This window comes from Dama dama, chromosome 5, assembly GCF_033118175.1.
Source record: "Dama dama isolate Ldn47 chromosome 5, ASM3311817v1, whole genome shotgun sequence".
NCBI lineage: Eukaryota > Metazoa > Chordata > Mammalia > Artiodactyla > Cervidae > Dama > Dama dama.
In genome coordinates, this window is record NC_083685.1 from 7,703,920 (window position 1) to 7,723,629 (window position 19,710).

General features: G+C 42.2%; 1 protein-coding gene across 2 annotated transcripts in view; it reads right to left on the minus strand.

The window, feature by feature from the left end:
* Positions 1 to 19,710, minus strand: part of GRK3 (G protein-coupled receptor kinase 3) — a 114,402-nt gene that overhangs the window by 82,041 nt on the left and 12,651 nt on the right. For both annotated transcript variants that reach the window (XM_061141658.1, XM_061141659.1), the window contains one exon: positions 8,393 to 8,469. In XM_061141658.1, coding sequence (XP_060997641.1) covers positions 8,393 to 8,469 — 77 coding nt within the window. Of the gene's footprint in view, positions 1 to 8,392; positions 8,470 to 19,710 lie in introns of those variants that run through there.

The window sequence follows — 19,710 nt, forward strand, 5'->3', positions numbered from 1 at the left end:
TGAATTAACTGTCTATTCTGGAGTCTCCTTATGATGAGAAACATCCTTCTCTAACAGGAGACGGGATGCAGTCAGAGGAGCTGAGCAGTCTGTCGATAGATGGAATTCATCAAAACTGGAAAATTCTTAAACAGATGGGAAAACCAGACCACCTGACCTGCCTCCTGAGAAATCTGTATGCGGGTCTGGAAGCAAAAGTTAGAACTGGACACGGAATAACAGACTGGTTCCAAATAGGAAAAGGAGTACGTCAAGGCTGTATTATTGTCACCCTGCTTATTTAACTTATATGCAAAGTACATCATGAGAAACGCTGGGCTGAATGAAGCACAAGCTACCATCAAGATTGCCGGGAGAAATATCAGTAACCTCAGATAGGCAGATGACACTACCCTTATGCAGAAAGTGAAGAAGAACTAAAGAGCTTCTTGATGGAAGTGAAAGAGGATAGTGAGAAAGTTGGTTTAAACTCAACATTTTAGAAAACAAAGATCATGGCATCTGGTCCCATCACTTCATGGCAAATAGATGGAGAAACAGTGGAAACAATGGCAGATTTTATTTTGGGGGGCTCCAAAATCGCTGCAGATGGTGACTGCAGCCATGAAATTAAAAGACGCTTACTCCTTGGAAGGAAAGTTATGACCAACCTAGACGGCATATTAAAAAGCAGAGACATTACTTTGCCAACAAACGTCCATCTAGTCAAAGCTATGGTTTTTCCAGTAGTCATGTATGGATGTGAGAGTTGGACTATAAAGAAAGCCGAGTGCCAAAGAATTGATGCTTTTGAACTGTGGTGTTGGAGAAGACTCTTGAGAGTCCCTTGGACTGCAGGGAGATCCAACCAGTTCATCCTAAAGGAAATCAGTCCTGAAGATTCATTGGAAGGACTGATGCTGAAGCTGAAACCCCAATACTTTGGCCACCTGATGAGAAGAACTGACTCTTTTGAAAAGACCCTCATGCTGGGAAAGACTTAAGGTGGGAGGAGAAAGGAACGACAGAGGATGAGATGGTTGGATGGCATCACCGACTCAATGGACATGAGTTTGAATAAACTCCAGGAGTTGGTGATGGACAGGGAGGCCCGGTGTGCTACAGTCCATGGGGTCGCAAAGAGTAGGACATGACTGAGCGACTGAACTGAACTGAACTGAACGTGCCCCACTTGCATATGATGAAATTATTACTCCAGTTGATCACAGAAGAAAATGATATCAAAATCATCTTAACCATATCTACTGGATAACCAGTATCCCTTTAAAATCATTCTTTCGTTGAGCCAAACCAAGGACATTTGTCAATATCTAAGTTTTACTGACAGCAAATTAGGAATCAATTTAATTGATGTCCATTAAGATGGTTGATTGCTATGTAACCATTAGAAAAATAAAGACAACTGTCACTTAACCTTTTTCATTTGGGAAACTGGCAATTAAAAACAGAACTAAGCATTTATCCTGCTCTATTAGTTTTTTTTAAGGTTACTGCTTTTTTTTTTTTGGCCAAGCAGCATGTGGGATCTTACTTCCCTGACCAGGAATCAAACCTGCACCCCTTGAGGTGGAAGCATGGAGTCTAAACCGCTGGATCTCCAGAGAAGTCTCTCTGCTCTATTATTTTCTACTGCTGTGTAACAAATATTCACAAACTCAGTGACTTAAAAATGCCACTAACAAATAGCCCCTGGTTCTAGAGATGAGAAGTCCTGGCTGGCTCCTCTGGCTTTTCTGCTTATGTAAGTGCTAAGTCACTTCAGTCCTGTCCAACTCATTGTGACCCGAAGGACTGCAGCCCGCCAGACTCCTCTGTTGATGGGATTTGCCAGGCAAGAATACTGGAGTGGGTTGCCCTGCCCTCCTTCAGGGGTCTCCCCGACCCAGGGACCAAACGTGCGTCTTTTACATCTCCTGCATTGGCAGGCAGGTTCTTCACCACTAGCGCCACCTTTCTGCTTAGGAGCGAATAAGGCCAGAATCAAGGTGCTGACAACCTGGGTTCTTATCGAGAGACTCTGGGGAGGCATTTGCTTCCAAACTCATTCAGGTTGTTGGCAGAATGCAGTTCTGATGGCTGTAGGACTGTTTCCCTGCTGTCTGCCATAGACAACACTTAACAATCCTTTTCATGGGGTCCCTCAACCTGCAAAGTCGGCAAGGGAGTGTCCAGTCTTTCTCGTGTTAGTCTCTCTGGCTTCCTCTTCTGCTGCCAGCCTGAGGACATTCTCTGCTTTTAAAAGGCTGGTGTGAGTGGATTCAGCCCACCTGGAACAGTCTTAACTGTATTTGCAAAACCTCTTTCAGCGGGTTACCCTTGGGAATAACACACCTGGAGGCAAAAGTCATGGGAGACATCTTAGACATCTGCCAACCATACCTGACTATCTCTTCAGGCAAATAAAGAGCTTGAGTTGATGAATTAAAAGCAGTAAACATGGAAGGAATGGCACGGTTAGCAAGCTCACCGCTTTGTTACTTCCTAATATAGTAATCGATTTAGGCAGAGATCATCAGTGAAAATGAAACGAATGGTGGATGACAGCTGAATGAGGAAGCCGAGAGCTGACCGCACCTGAGCCGCTTTGGAGAAGTGACGGCAGAGCGACACCTACGTATCACGTGCCTCCCGCTACAAAGTCCGAACCTGACACGCTCGTGCAGCTGTTGGAGCTGGCTTTCAGTTCACGGGAAATTTAGGAAGCAGAAGTGCAATTCATTGAAATGACACCTTGAAAAAGCAAGCAGAAAAATCCAGGATGTGGAACACTCTACAGTACAACCGGCCTGGTTTCTTTAAAATGTCAATTACTTGTGGGTGGGGGACCATTCTAGATTAGCAGGATGTTATTACCAATTACATTACAAGAACAATATATGGATCCTGATTCAAAAAAACCAAGAGTAAAAGGACATTTTTAAGTTAATCAGAAAAACCTGAATATAGACTCGGTATTACAGTAAGAATCATCATTTTCGTTGGTTGGGACAAAGGTATTCAAGTTGTAAAAGAAAATATTCAGATATTCTAGAGATGCACATAGGGCTGAAATGCTATGAGGGGTTTGCTAAACGCCTTAAGATATTCCGGCAACCAAAAAAAGAGGAGATGGACAAAGCAGGTACACAAAATGTTGAAAACATATTGAGTTTTGGTGGTGTATAAGAATGTGCTGTGCTTAGTCACTCAGTCATATCTGACTCTTTGTGGCCCCATGGACTGTAGCCCACCAGGCTCCTCTGTCCATGGGGATTTTCCAGGCCAGAATACTGGAATGGGTTGCCATGCCCTCCTCCAGGGAATCTTCCCAACCCAGGGACCAAACCCAGGTCTCCCACATTGCAAGCGGATTATTTATCATCTCAGCCACCAGGGTAGCCTGGTATATAAGCATGGGGGATCATTATTCTGGTCCAGTTTTACCCAAGACTAAAACTTTTCATAATAAGAGATTTCATTTCAGAGATTTCATTCACTGAACATCTGTGAAGAACAATCACCATGTTCAGGGCTTTGCATCCATTCCCTGCTGGATCTTCACAAGGGCTAATGAAGTGGGTACCATTCGTATCCCCACTTTTACAGCTAGGGAAACAGCTGAAATGACCACCAGTCTGGGTGTAACCAACAGGCCTGCCAATCACTTGCCACCCAGCAAAGCCTCAGAAGCCAAGTAAATGGAAGATTTCTATATATTTTGTTTGTTTCAGAAAGCATTTTGACACGTCGGCTATAGCCCACATTGGAGGTTGGTCCCCAAAACTGTGTGTCAACTGCCAGCCAACATGGGGGATGCTGGCAGGCTTGGAAAAAGAGACAAGGAGGGGAGTAGCGGGGGATCAACGGTGAAAGAGAAACAAGGGGAGCACAGAAAAGCGGCAAGGCGGAAACACACGGAGAGAGTCATGGAGAGGGGCGGAGGGAAGAGATGGGGAAGGCAGAGGAGGAAGCCAGAGACCAGGAGACTCAGAGGGACTGCAGTCTCGGTCCACCTTCCACTCGCCCCATCTCTCACACCAGCCAGAAAATGGGAACGCCATGGAGCAGGAAAGCAGCAGACACGTTAAATACAGAGCTCTGTCCACACGTAATTACAGATCTGTGTCTGCACGCTTACCTTGTCCTCCTTCCCCACCCCAGCCCCCACCGAGTTCAAACCTGGCTTCTCCCCGACAGGCTCACCAGCTCCAGGCTCAGGAGTCAGGAGGAAGGGAGGGAGGAGTTCTTTATCCGAACCACGTTTCGGTTTTTTACTAACTTAATTGAGATAAAAGCCACAGACCACCAGTGCCTGGTGAAGCTACTCTCGGGAGGAGAATCTGTGAGGCCGGAGTTAATGCCATTAGGGGCTCAGATCAAAGGCTCCTGGGGCCAGCTTCAGGTGAGGGTTTAATCACAACCACGGAAAAGACAGCTCTGGGCCTCGCACATTTGATGAGGGGGCTGATGGGTGAGAGACTCAGAAGCAGTTCCAGGAGGCAGAGCGAGGGGCAGAAACGACATAGGAAGAAAGAGACCTTGATGCATTTCAGAGACTGGAAACTAGAGCTGCAGGGGAGGGCAAGCCTGTCACAATCTCCAGGGCATCTCAGTAACACGAAACCACCTGCTCAAATTACACGCTGAAAATCACCTTCCTCTTTTGGCCTTAGGGCCCTCTTTTGAGAAATCTCCGCGCCACGAGAGTGAAGTGCAGGAAGAAGAGAATGTGCAGACGGAAGAGCAGAAGAAGAAAGATGAGGCAGAGGTCCAAGGAAACTGGTACACCATGGAGGCCACAGAAGCAGAAACAAGGGAAGCCAGAGGCCAGGGACACTGGTACAGACTGCCGGACTGCATGCCTACCATCTCGAACTTGTCTCGGTGGGTCTGGGAACATCTATGGCCGTACTGATCACCTCCACCACCTCTGAGAGACCCATCTTGCTCATTATTGAGGCGGTCCCTCTTTCGGTCCTTTGCCCTGGACCCACATGATATTCTACAGTAATTCTCTTCTCAGTTGTGGCTGAATGTAACATGTGTACAATAAATCATCTCTTTTGCTGTCTTAGCTGAAGAAAAAAGAAAAAAAATAAAACAGCATTCCTCTCCTAGCGGCATTATTCCTAAGAGCCAAAACTGGAAACATCTGGCAGATGAGTGGATGAAGGAAACATGGCTCGGTGGAGCAGGGGCATATTATGGGGAAGAAGAAAGGAAGGCAGTGCCGATACACACGCAACAACATGGATGAACCCTGAAAACATCATGCTGAGAGACGCCAGATGCAAAAGACCACGTTACATGATACTGTCTATGTGGCGAGCACAACACGGCCAAATCCATAGAGGCGGAAATTAGATGAGTGGTACTTAGGGGTTAGGGGCACAGTGAAGGTGGAGAGGGAGGGACTGCTCATGGGTGCTTCTTCCCCGCCCCCGCCTTTGGCCGGGGAGGCAGGCGAAGGGAGGTATTTTGTTTTGTTTTATTTATTTGTTGATCTTTTGGCCACGCCTTGCAGCATGTGGGACCTTGGTCCCCCAACCAGGGATCGAAGCCTTGCACCCTGCAGTGGAGGCACTGGAAGCACAGAGTCTTAACCCCTGGACCACCAGGGGAGTCCTGATGCAGTTTCTTTTTGGGATACTGAAAATGTTCCACGATGAGACTGTGCTGATGGTCACATAACTCTGTGAATACACCAAAACCCACTGAACTGGATAGGTGAAATATACTGTATCAAATGTACCTCAACAGAGCTGTAAAACATCTGAAAAATTTTAAGTCACCATTAAAGAATTCCTTTTTTTCCCTTTCCTCCCAAAGATATGGAGTTTCTTTCTCTGGTCATCAGGACAGTTTAATCTTCTGCTTTTTGGTACAAACTCAGAAGCAAAGGAGAGGCTTTGTACAGATGGCAGTTAACCAAACACCACGAAAGCGACAAGAAGAGGCAATGGAGGACGAGATGAAAGCTGAATCTGTGCCCCCACCAAACCCCTACACTCAGGGTGAAACCTTCCGTGTGGCTAAGGGCTCCCCTAAGTCGTCCTCAGAGCAGACGGGCCACTCCTGATCGGCTTCTCCAGAGCACGCCACCTGCCTTTTGCCCACTGTATTTAGTGGGTCATTACAGAAGGCAAATCTACAGCCTCATGTTGTTCAGTGGCTCAGTCGTGTCCAGCTCTTTGTGACCCCATATGGACGGCAGCACGCCAGGCTTTCCTGTCCTTCACTATCTCCCAGAGTTTGCTCAAACCCACATCCACTGAGTCAGTGATGCCATCCAACCATCTCATCCTCTGTTGCCCACTTCTCCTGCCCTCAATCTTTCCCAGCATCAGGGTCTCTTCCAATGAGCCGGCTCTTCACATCAGGTGGCCAAAGTATTGGAGTTGCAGCTTCAGCATCAGTCCTTCCAGTGAATATTCAGGGTTGATTTCCTTTAGGATGGACTGGTTGGATCTCCTTGCAGTCCAAGGGACTCTCAAGGGTCTTCTCTAGCACCACAGTTCGAAAGCATCAATTCTTCAGCACTCAGCCTTCTTTAAGTCCATCTCTCACATCCACACATGACTACTGGAAAAACCATAGCTTTGACTCTACAGACTTTTGATGGCAAAGTGATGTCTCCATCACTTTTTAATACACTGTCTAGGTTTGTCATAGCTATTCTTCCATGGAGCAAGTGTCTTTTAACTTCGTGGCTGCAGTCGCTGTCTGCAGTGATTTTGGAGCCCAAGAAAACGAAATCTGACACTCTTTCCACATTTTCCCCATCTATTTGCCATGAAGTGACAGAATGCCATGATCTTAGTTTCTTGAATGTTGAGTTTTAAGCCAGCTTTTTCACTCTCGTCTTTCACCCTCATCAAGCGACTCTTTAGTACCTCTTCATAGGTGGTCACTTTGTGACAGACAGTGGTTCACAAAAATCCAAAGACTTCCCATACCAGTTTCTGCTTTACTTGAATAAAGGAGGTCACTGTAACTCTTTCTTAAAAAAAAAACAAAAAACAAATCTATCCAATTCTTACCGGGTGGCCTTCTACAGTACATTTTATAGTAACGGAGCCTTCAAAGAATTATCAGAATGTAATATCAGAACAAGTCACTTCATCAACCTGAGTCTCGCCTCCTGACCTATACACAGAAGGATGACCCAGGCCTATCAGAATATTCAGTCTCAAAGGGACAAGTCGGCCTGTGTCTGCACATCATGGGAGCAGAAACACTTGCAGAAGCAGAGTTCCAGGAAACTTCAGAAAGACTATAATTTCTTGGAATTTTAATAATTTCCTCTAGTATTATATTAATTTAAAAACTAAGACACAGTTTCCCTGCAAAGCTCCTCTGAACATTTGTGGGAGGCAAACAAGATGCAAAGAGAGGACAGATTCCTGGTCTCTTACATTCAGCTACACTGATTTTTTTGTAAAAACTCGAGCATAATCTGTTTATTACATCACTGTAAGTTAACAATAGAGCAAGTTAACAACAGAGCCAGCTGACAGGCCAAAGATGAATTCTATCATTGAGAACAAAGATTGTTCAGGAAATTTCTGGACAGGGGGGAACTGATTTGGGGGGATGTAAAACAGAAATACATAGTTGATAGCACTCCTCTAACCCAGCTGACAGGCACCTTTGAACAAGCTGCTAGTCTTTCAGAAGGCAGGTGGGAAAAAAGGATCTCATTTCTTCATGGGCCTTGAAATTCCCACTAAAGCAATTCCTGTCTGGTCCCAGCTTCTCCAGGGCACTAGCTGCTGGGGACCACGGAGCACTCCTACAGAACCACACGTCTGCACGGGTCGAGGCCATCAGCCAGTGGGCGACGGGTCGGTGAACTCTGCGTACACAACAGGAGCAGTCCTGGTGACCTGCGAAGCAGAAGTTCCAAACAGAGCCATAGGAATAAGGGAGACTGAGGTGGAACTGACAAGAGTGAGCGGCAAACAGAACCCATGGACCCTTGAGAACTGATCCAGTAAGCCGACCCCACACTTTGGAAGCACGCGGCCACCCACAGGCGGGGTGAGGGTAATGAAGACACATGCCGACACCTGTGATCATGGAAAGTACAAGGTCAGTGAGAGAAGATGAGGACCTCAGGCACAGACCTGAACAGAAGATTCCTCTCTGGGTATCAAGAACCCGATCCTTGGACCTGGGGAATCTTCCACACTGCCTTAAAACCTACACCCAAACTTGTCTGTTTCCCAGTAGCTTATTTACAAGAGACGTTACTACGGACATAAGAAGTCACTTAGGATCTTATTAATTACATGCCATTTCCTTCACCCCCAGCTTGAGCTATAACACATGACAGCATCGGGGGCTGCGTTTACACTTTACTGTAGTATCACAATTAGAATTAACGGTCTGCCAAATGAACAGCCAGACTTACCAATTCTCTGATTAAAAATCTTGTCAAAGGTGATTTCGTGTCTCTCCTCAAGATACTTCTGCATCACGCTCCGGATACTAGAAGAGAAGAGTAACATGTTTTTAACAATGCCAGTCCCCATCCCTAGAATGGAAAATACACGATGTCTTCATTTGAGGGTACTGGCTTGATTAACTCTATTCTGGTATTCACTGTACACTTTAAACATATATAATTTTGTCAGTTATACCTCAATAAAAAAAATGCTCCCCTCAGAAGGATATTGGCTTGACAAAAGACGCCTGTTACTGACACCCACAGCTGCATGAACAGCTGACTAAATTTAAAGCTCACACCTCTGGCTAGTAGTCTCTCCTGCAACCCAGGGCCAACCTTACATGTCAAGTTTGCTGTTGTCTAGTCATTAAATCGTGTCCGACTCTTTCGTTACTGCATGGACTATAGCCCACCAGGCTCCTCTATCCATGGGATTTCCCAGGCAAGGTTACTGGACTGGGTTGCCATTTCTTTCTCCAGGAGATCTTCCCTACTTAATTAAAAAAATAATATAAGGAATTTGGGGAAGTTCTCCTTCAACACCACCACTTTCCAAAAATAATAAAGATGTGCGTGCACACACACATGACAAATTCTGCTAACCGATCAATGAGATTCTTTCTAAAGAAAAAGCCAACGTTCCCTGGATATATTAATATCAAAAAATCACACTACTACACAGCAAGTATAAACCACAAGAAAATATAATTAGAAAGAAGATTTCACTTACACCAGAGTAAGAAACATTGAATGTCTTTAAATAAATCTTTCAAAATATGTGCAGGAATGTTATAGGCAAAATTACAAAGTTGTACTGAGAGACAGTAAAGAAGTTTTTAATAAATAGAAAGATATAGTATGGTAAGGAACAGAAAGATTTAATATCGCAAAAACTCTAATCAGATTCATCTACAAAATCAATATAACTCCCGTCAATATTCCAACAGGATTTTCCATAGAACACGGAAACAGATAAGCTTTTTATAAAGTGCATGCAAAAAAACACAGGCTCAAAAATAACCAGGACATTTCTGAAGAAAGAGAATGATGATTAAAAGGCCCATTATGAAGCTAAAATAGTCAAGACAAGATAAACAAACTGACCAATGAAATGGAGCAGAAATCACACAAACTGACCCGCACATGCGTGGAACTTTGAAATGTAACTGAAGTGGCAGGAAAATGGAGAAAGGAGCAATTATTCAATAAGCAAACCTCCAAAGCTATTATCCAAATAGAAAAAGCAGAAATTAAATCTCTGTCATCTACTGATGGGCAATAGTTTGGCATCATTTCCCCTCGCCACCCTTTCTTTTGCTTTTTGAAACAAACTGAGGTAATTAAATGCATGTTTAAGTGTACCGTTAAATGAGTTTTTCACATACACGACTGTCCTAATCAAGATACCACATATTTATATTTTCCAAAAAGTGCTCTTTTGCAATCTATCTCCCCAAATTCTAGGATCTGAGCACACTATAGATCTCCTCCTTTCTGTTTAATAAAGACAATTTGCTATAGTTCTAGAATTCTATATAGATAAAATAATGCACTATATTGTCTTTTGTTTTTGGTTTCTTTCCCTCAGCATAAACAAGCTTCACCTGTATTGCTATGTGCATAAGTTTTTAGTTCCTTCTTATTGCCAAGAAGTGTGTTATTGTATGAATATTCTACCGTTTGTTTATCTGTCCATCTGTTGAGAGACGTTTGGGCTGTTTCCAGTTTGGGGCTACTATAAATAAAACCGCTTTAAACATTTGTGTACAAGTTTTCTCATGGGCATGTGTTTTCATTTTTCATGGGTAAATATCTAGAAGTGAAACTGTTGGTCATATGGTGAATTATATTGAACATTATGAGACATTATGAGAGACGTTATAGAACCATATTCCGAACTAGGTGTAGGATTAATTCTTCGGTAGATGGTCTGTGCTAAGAAATCTCTCACATCCTAATCTATTTTCCCTTAGAAATTTTAAAGTTTAGATTTTATGTTTAGGTGTAAGATCCATTTCATGTTATTTCTGTGTACAATGCAAGGTAAGAACCAAGGTTCTTTTTCTCCTTCTAATACATAATTGTTCTGATATCATTTGTTGAAAAACCTATCCTTTCTCTACTGAATTTTCTTGGCATCTTTGTTGATTCAACACTAAATATGTGTTGGTCTATCTTTGGATTATTGTGTTACATTAATCGATATGTCTATTCTTCACAAAAACACCACCGTATCTTGATTGCTTTAGGTTTAAAACACAAGCTGATACCAGGAGGCTTAGTTATCTAAGTGTTCTAACATAGTTCTACTGCCTTTGGTTTCGTTTTTGTTTGTTTTTTGGCTATCCTGGGATCACTGCATTTAAGTTTTATAAGTCAACATGGAAATTTCTTCCCAGAAAAAGCTTACTGAGACTCTGATGGGGATTTTCTTGAATTTATAGATCAATTTTAGAGAAATTAACCTCAAGATATTAAGTGTACTACACATAAATATATTTTTCCATTTATGTAAGCTTCTTTAATTTCTCTTAGTACTATTTCATACCTTTCAGTGTAGAAGTCTTACTCTTTCTCTTATAATAGCTTTCTTTGGTTTTGGTATTAAGATAGCATGATTCATAAAGTGAGATGGGAATTATTCCTTTTTATTTAATTGTTCTGAAAAAGCTGGTATAAGACAGTATTAATTCTTCAAATGTTTGACAGAACTCATCAGTGAAGCCATCTGAGCTTGGAATTTTCTTTTTGGGAAGGTTTTAAATTACAAATTTCATTTATTTCACAGATATAGGGCCATACATATTTCCTATTTATTCTTGTGTTGGCAACTTTTATCTTTTAAAGAACTTGTCCCATTCACCCAAATTGTCAGATTACTAAGATTTGATCTTATTTCTTTGTTGTTCTTTCTTTGGCTTTGTTTCAGTTGCTGCAGGCGGGATCTTTAGATGAGGCATGTGAACTCCTAGTTGCAGCACGTGGAATCTAGTTCTCCAACCAGGGATTGAACCTGGGCTCCCTGCACTGGGAGCTCGGAGTCTTAGCCACTGAACCACCAGGAAAGCACCCCCCCTCCCTTTTTTTTTAATTGTCCTTTTAATGTCTGTAAAAGCTCTTCAGTCATTCTTTATACTGTTAAAGTGTATGTTCTTTTTGTTTTCCTTTGATCATACTAGCTAGACGTGTATCAATCATACTGATCTTTAGTTTTTGTTTCATTCATTTTCTCCTATTATTTATACTTTTTATATTTATTGATTTCCACTCTGTTATTTAAATGCTTATAATTTACTATGGGATTAAATTGCTATTTTTCCAATTTCTTAAAAAGTCAGATCAATGAATTTAAACATTTCTAATATAACCATTTAAAGTTATAAAATTTTCTCTATGCACAGATTTAACTGTATCTCACAGATACTAATACAGTCTGTTTTCATTTTCATTCAATTCAAATTATTGTCTAATTTCTCTTGGTGTTTCTTTCTTGAACTATGAGTTAGTTATAACTGAATTGACTCATTTCCAGATATTTGGAGATTTCCGGATATCTTTCTTACTGAAATTTGCTTCAAAAACAGAAATTTTCATTCTGCTCTTCAAAAGACACTGGAGAAAAGTCAAAGACAAAGCATAGACAGAGAAAATGCTGGCAAATCATATTCTGATTGAGGAATTGTATTCAGCATATATAAAGGCTTTTCAAAGTTCAAGAATAACAAAACAAACAACCTAATTTTAAAAAATGGGTAAATGATGTATACAGACACTTCACCAAAGAAGATAAGTGGATGGCAAATAAGCATATGAAGATATTCGCAACAGTGTTAGTCATTAGGAAAAGGCAAACTAAACTCACAGTGAGATGTTACTACACACCTATAGACTAGCTAAAATTAGAAAAGACTGACCACACCACATGTTGGCAAAGATGTGGAATAACTAGAATTCTCACACAAAACTAGTGGGAAGGTTAAAAGGAAATAACTGGGCAGTTTCTTAATAAGTTAAAACACAAACCAGTATATAACCAACCCATCAATTCCACTTCTAGGTATTTATCCCAGAGAAATGAAAGCATATATCCATAAACAGACTTGTACATGAACGTTCTTAGTAGCGTTACTTGTGATGATCAAACACTGGAAACCCAAATGCCACCAACAGATGAGTAAGTATGAGTGGATATCCATATTATGAAAGAATATTCAACAATAGAAAGGAATAAATTATTGATATAACATACATGATCTCAAAATAATTATTCTTAGTATAAGGAGCCAGGAGCCACAACATAAAAAAATAAAAAGAGTACATATTGTTTGATCACAGAGTGGCAGGAGCAAACTTCTAGAGATGATATACATAGCCCTCCCCCCCCCCCCCCCCCCCCCGCCCACCAAAACAATGTATCTGGGGCTTCCCTGGTAAAGAATCCAGCAGCCAGTGCAGGAGATCTGGGTTTGATCCCTGATCCAGGAAGACTCCACATGCTGCTGAGCAAAAGCCTGTGTGCCACAACTATTGAGCCCGTGCTCTAGGGCCAGGGAGCTGCAACTACTGAGTCCACACGCCCCAGAGCCTGTGCTCTGCAACAAGAGAAGCCGCCACAGTGAGAAGCCTGCGCACTGCAGCTAGGGAGCGGCCTCCACTCTCTACAACTAGAGAGAAGCCAAAATAAATAAAACCACACACAACGTATCTGGTCTCTCTCCTGGTTCTCAGCACAGAGCTCCTAAGGCCTGCGGCATTCCCTGAGTGACAGGGATGTCTTATTCATTAGGAGTCCTTTTCATCCATACTTGAGTTTATGCTGATGAAGTGACTAAGAGGACTCTCTGGTATGATTCTTTCTTGTGCATGTTTGAAATTTTCATTACAGAAAGCTTATTACTTATTTTTGCTTCACCCTGCACAGCATATGGGCACTTAGCTCCCTGGACCAGGGGTTGAACCCACGTCCCTGTAGTGGAAGCATGGAGTCTTAATCACTGGACCACCATGGAAGTTCCGAGATAATTTAAAAATATCAAAATATGGCCTTCAAATACCTCCTCATCAAAATAAGGCATAGATACTTACTATGTATAATACTATACCAACTGGAGGTGTAATGTTGGTTTTTTTTTTTTTTAATATCAACTTGTTGGTAATATACCAGCCTTACCTATCATAATCTGTTGGGGTCCTGCTATAGAAATACAAAGGCTTCCCTAGTGGCCCAGATGGTAAAGAATCTGCCTGCAATGCAGGAGACCTGGGTTCAATCCCTGGGTCAGGAAGATCCCCTGGAGAAGGAAATAGCAACCCATTCCAGCAATAAATATTATATCATATTTTAAAGAATTTTTCTACTACTAAAGTAGTTTAAGGACCAGATGTCTGCTCTCTCCTGGCCAAAGGACGGCTGCAGATATCCCTCCTTATTAAAACTCTCTATGTTCTATGTGAGGTTTACTTCTGTTTTATTCTGATGTTCAAAGCGAAATGCATCTAAACAAGTATTTCAATACTGTGTAACACATCACCTAAAAAAAGCAGTTATACATAAGGTAGTTGTGAAGATCAAGCAAGCCGGCTTTGTTAGGAGCACCACCCAAATAAGAGCTGTTAAAATTATGACCATCAAGAAACCTAAAAGGCAGAATTTTTTTTTTAAGATAGGATGACTAAGCAGTTACACTAAGATTCAATTCCCCTGAAAGAAAACTGCTTTCTTTCACACGTAGTTACTAAACATTTTCCACTAGCTGTTCATTAAATACCGGAAATGGAGCAATATTATCCAAAACACAAGGAAGACTTTACCGCTAGATTTAAAACCACCAAACTCTGCCAGACACAGGCTCGGATGTGTGTGCCCGGCTGCTTTAGTCGTGTCCAACTCTTTGAGACCCCATGGACTGTAGCCCGCCAGACTTCTTTGTCCATGGGATTCTCCAGGCAAGAATACTGGAGTGGGTTGCCATTTCCTCCTCCAGGGGATCTTCCCGACCCAGGGATCAAACTCCACTGCAGGTGGAGTCTTCACCACTGAGCCACAGGGGAAGTCCCATAAACTCTGAAGGGGTCTTTAAAAGTATCTGGTAGAGCCGACTGTCAGCTCTTCCCAAGGTTCCTCAGTTCACCAGATCTTGGGCAAAAAGTCTTGCATATAATCCGCATAGCACTAATGCACATGAGATGATCTATATCCAGGAGATCACAAGCCAATTAAGCTAAATGTGAATTCCTTTGTGTCTTTTCCTCCCATATTTTGACAGCCCACATCCTGTTTTGAGATGCCTTTCTTCTGCAATATATTACCTGATGTTAAGTGACACTAAATATAACTGAATTTCACTGACCAAAAAGAAAAAAATCATATATAAAAGTCACACTTGAACAGATATAATTTGAAGGATGGACACATTTATGGGGTCAATCAAGTTTACCTAATTAAAGCTACCAAAACTTTGTGATCTAAACTGTTTCTTCAAATTAGTTACAATAATCATTTTAGAATCCATTTATCTGTTTCTCAAAATACTTTTGCATCAGCAATGATATAGAAGTAGCTTCATCCTAATGGTTACGTTGTAATCTATGTGAAATAAGCATCAGAGAATAGGAAGACAGGGGCCAAGGAGAGTCCCTAGGAGGGTCGAGAGCATCTTGCCTGGTTTCCAAGATTAATTTTTTATGGAATTATCTCATTTAAAAGATCCCAATGCATAGCAGCACTACTCTCAATAGCCAAGACATGGACACAACCTAAACGTCCATCAACAGATGAATGGATAAAGAAGATGTGGTGCGTACATATGATGGAATACTCCTCAGCTACAAAAAAGGAAATAGTGCCATTTGCAGAAACATGGATGGACCTAGAGACTATCACACTAAGTAAAGTAAGTCAGACAAAGACAAATATAATATGACACCACTTATATGTGGAATTTAAAATATGACACAAATGAACTTACCTACCAAACAGAAACAGACTCACAGACACAAGCGAGCTGACTTATGGTTGCCAAGGGGGAGGGTGTTGAGGGTGGGAAGAATTGGGAGCTTGGGATTAGCAGATGCCAACTATTATATATAGGATGGATAAACAAGGTCCTACTGTATAGCACAGGAAGCTATATTCAATATCCTGTGATAAACCGTAATGGAAAAGAATATGAAAAAGAATGTGTGTGTGTGTGTATATATGTATGTATAACTGATTCACATTGCCATACAGCAAAATTTAACACAACATTGTAAATCAACTATATTTCAATAAAATAAATAAATGAAAAGATCCTGAGGGTCTCACATCCTGACCAGGGTCCACACTCCTCAGCACCTCACGGGGAGCATGTCCAAAGAGGCCCCAGGAGACCTCATCAGTCACACCTTCCCTCTGACCGCACACAGGAGCCATGCAGGATTTCTTCACTGCTGAGTCATTCTGTAAATGCCATTCCCACTCTCCTCGCATGAAAGCCTTCTGCTCATCCTCCAGGACTCAGGTCGGGGTCACCGGCCTTCCCCAAGCCCTGCAGAGGCACGCCCTCTCAATTCCAATCTCCACTGTGTGTCGGGTGGCAAGGCTGTTTCATTCCCCACAACGTGCTTGTAAATATACACACCTCCATATCCATCCCCTGCTCATTTAATCACTAGTTCATTGAAAACAGGCAGTGTGTCCTTTCCACGAGCCAGGCACCATGCGCGACACTCAGAATGCAGAGTGAGTCCCACCTGGTCTCTGCCCTGAAGGGGGCCGTGTCTAGAAGGGTGAGCAGGGAGCCCCAGTGCCGTGTGACAATGCAGTGTCCCTGGGGCGTCAACAGGGACAGTCACAGGGGGCTGCAGAGTCCAGGGCGGCACGGCTGAACTCCAGACCTGGGGGGCCCCTGGCCAAGACGAGGTGACAGAGAAAGCAACGGGGCAACCTGTGCAGCATCTGATAAACCATGCCTGCCTGCACCGAATAACCGAAGGAAATGGACAAAGGACAGCAGCAGGTAAGAAACACACACAGAGAGAAAAATGCCAGACAACACAGAGCCTCCACTTTTGGATTCACTTATTTTTCTAACTATGCAAGAATACCTAATTCACCACCCTTGAGATTAATGTCCAGCTCTTCAAAGTTTCTTTTCTTTTTTTTTTTTAAAGCAAACACTTCCTTTATAAGGACTGACAGATGACATGTTGTTTCTATAACTGGCAAAATTGCTGACTTGGACACAAACTGCTATGCTTCCCTGACCCCACTTCCCTAAGAGAATGTGAACCAGGCAAGACTATCAGTGACCAAGCACTCCCCAGGCAAACAGATCTACAAACTAAAATATTCTCCGTACAAGACCAACCAATGGAATTCATCGACTACTCGCCTTCTAATTTGGCACACGACGCCATTCGTCACATGAAAACTTCATCTGAGTTTTGTATTCATTTTCTCCTTGATGGTTTCCAGGTTTGGGGGTTTGCCTTGGACAGCCCTTTGTACTCCAGAATAATAAAAATATCTTCTCTCACATTTTTCTATCTTCAATAATTTTTATGATTATCTCATTAAACACTGGGGAACTTTTGTGTGTGTGTACAATGTGGACTTGATCCGACAATCAGCTATCACACACAATCCTCTCCCTAACAGACTCAAAATGCCACCTTTGCTCATAAGCCAAGTTCAAGTTCTGCTATAGAGATGAACATAAATACACATATACACACGATTCTGCATGCCCTGCCATCAATGTGTCTGTGCCTGGAACAAGACCATGTGATTTTAATTCCTATAACAATGTCTCATGTTTGCTAAAGCAGATCCCCATTATTCTATTGGTCATTTTTTTCCCACTTATCTCTTCTGGATGAATCACATTTATCACATTCTTTAAAATTCTTCTGCGGATCTGGATTGTGATAAGGTTAATTTGAAGAGAATTGACATCTTTTTAATACTGAGTCTTCCAATCTAGAAATACCTTGTAACCCCCGCCCCCCGCTGCACCATTTATCCAGATTTGCTCTGACTTAAAAGTTTTGTTTTTCTTTATTAGTAATTAGTTGGTGAGGTCTGGTTTAGAGCAATGCATTACAAAATATCTATTTTAAAGAAATTATTTTGACAAATTAATATTCATGTAATTTAAATATAGAAATTTGTTCAAGTAATCTCAGTGAGAGAGAATTACATTACAGAGTCTCATTAGGCATGGAGCATATGCTTCAAGGGTAGACCATCTTAAACAGCTCAGGCTGTCATTTTTTTCCTGCTAAATGTAAACATCAGAACTATGATTTAATAGATATTCATGACTGAATGAAGTTCGCTGAAATCGTTTTGTCTTCAGTGAGTAAACGGGTAAATCACTTTCTAAAGTTTCATGTCTTAATATGCTTTCTCTCTTGGATATTTTTGCATCTTTTTTCTTCCCCCTCATCCTCCAATGAGAAGTCTTCTGATCCAAAGGTTGTAAATTCATCCACAAGGACTTGGATTAGTCAGAACTCTGGTTGCAAATGAATTCACTACAACTCTACCCATGTCTTTGAAATCAGTGCCACGGAGCCTCTTCTTGAGTCATCTAATGCAGTTTTCAAAGAGCTCATCAGTCTGTTCTTTGAGATGCAGGACGTTTAGAATCTCTGTGGGGTGCGTCGTACGAAGTTATATCCTAAGTCATCAGCGCTGGTTACACATGACATTGGGACAACATGAGGCTATCACCAGCCCTATCCAAAGACAATCATGATCCTCACACGGAGTCATCTACCCTTGTTTTTAAAAACTTTTGTAAAATTTTTCAAACGTGCAAAAGTACAGACTGGTAGTGTGAAATCCCATGATCCATCAATCAACACCTTGTGGACAGCTGTTAAGATTTTAGCTGGCTTCCATTCTCCCCCTCACTTTTCATGTTTTGTTTTGCTTTTTTAAGTATTTTAAAGCAAATCTCAGACTGCATATCATTTTACCTTTACTACTTCCGCCTGCATTTCTGAAAATTACAGAAACTTTCCTTCCATAAACATGGTCCATTGTCTCTTCCCAACCCCACCCTGGAAATCACAATAATTCCTGAATACCCATTTCCTAAATCAAATTTCCAGGATTCTCTCAGAGGTGTCTTCTGTAGAGCCAGGTTTGAAGTGCAGTGCAGTGCTCAGCCTTGTCTGACCTCATGGATTGTAGCCCACCAGGCTCCTCTGTCCACGGAATTTCCCAGGCAAGAACACTGAAGTGGGTTGCCACTTCCTACGCCAGGGGATCTTCCTGACCCAAGGATCGAACCCACATCTCTTGTGTCTCCTGCATTGGCAGGGAGATTCTTCAGCACTGCACCATGTGGGAAGCCCAGCTGGGTTTGAATCAGGATCAAATCAAGATGTGCACATTCATTTGATTATTATCTCTTAATTCTGTTTTACTCTCGATCACCCCTCCACCCCTACCAGTCACTTCTCATCTTCATGCCAGTGACTCACTGAGGAAACCAAGACGGCAGTCCTGAAGGATGGCCCCCATCCTGGATATGCTTGTTTGCTTCCTCATAAAATCACTCAATGTGTTCCTCTGTCTCCTCATTTCCTGTATGCTGCAAGTCAGCTCTGAAGACTTGGATATGTTCAGGTTCATCTTCGAGGGAAGGACTATTCACTACACAGTCTTCAGGTTGCCTCATATCAGGAGACACAGGGTTGGAAAGGAGGATGTTTCCTCCCCACCTTTCTTGAGTTCTTTTGGCTGGTCTGATAATTAAATGGATGCAAGACAGAGTAACAGGAGGAAAAAAAAACAAATTTAATTCACATGTACAGAGGTCTCATAGCAATAGGATCTAAAGAAATGATCAAAGCCGTCAGCTTTTATACCTTTTAGACAAAGAAACAATACATTTGTGAGACCTGAAAGCAATTTGGGCTTAGGGTAGTGAATGAGCGAGGAAGAAACAAGGCTTGTCTACACGGCCTTCTCGGCCTGGGCGCTCCGTCTCAGGCGACAAGGGCTGTCTGTCTCCCTCAGTGCCAGGAGGGTACCTTTCACCTGCGAGATTTATTTCCTGCTCTCAGGGGCACGAAGGAGGGCCAGAGTGTCTTTCTTACAGTGGTTGTTTCTTAAGTAATCTTAATTCAAAATAATCATTGTATCACTTTGGCCCATTTGGGGATTGGCCCGTCCTGAGCCCCAACATTAGTGAGGTGAAAATTCACTAATTGGTGAAAGTCTGACCTCTCCATTTAAAATTCCGAATCAACCTTTCATTTAATGGTTTTATACACTGATGATCTTT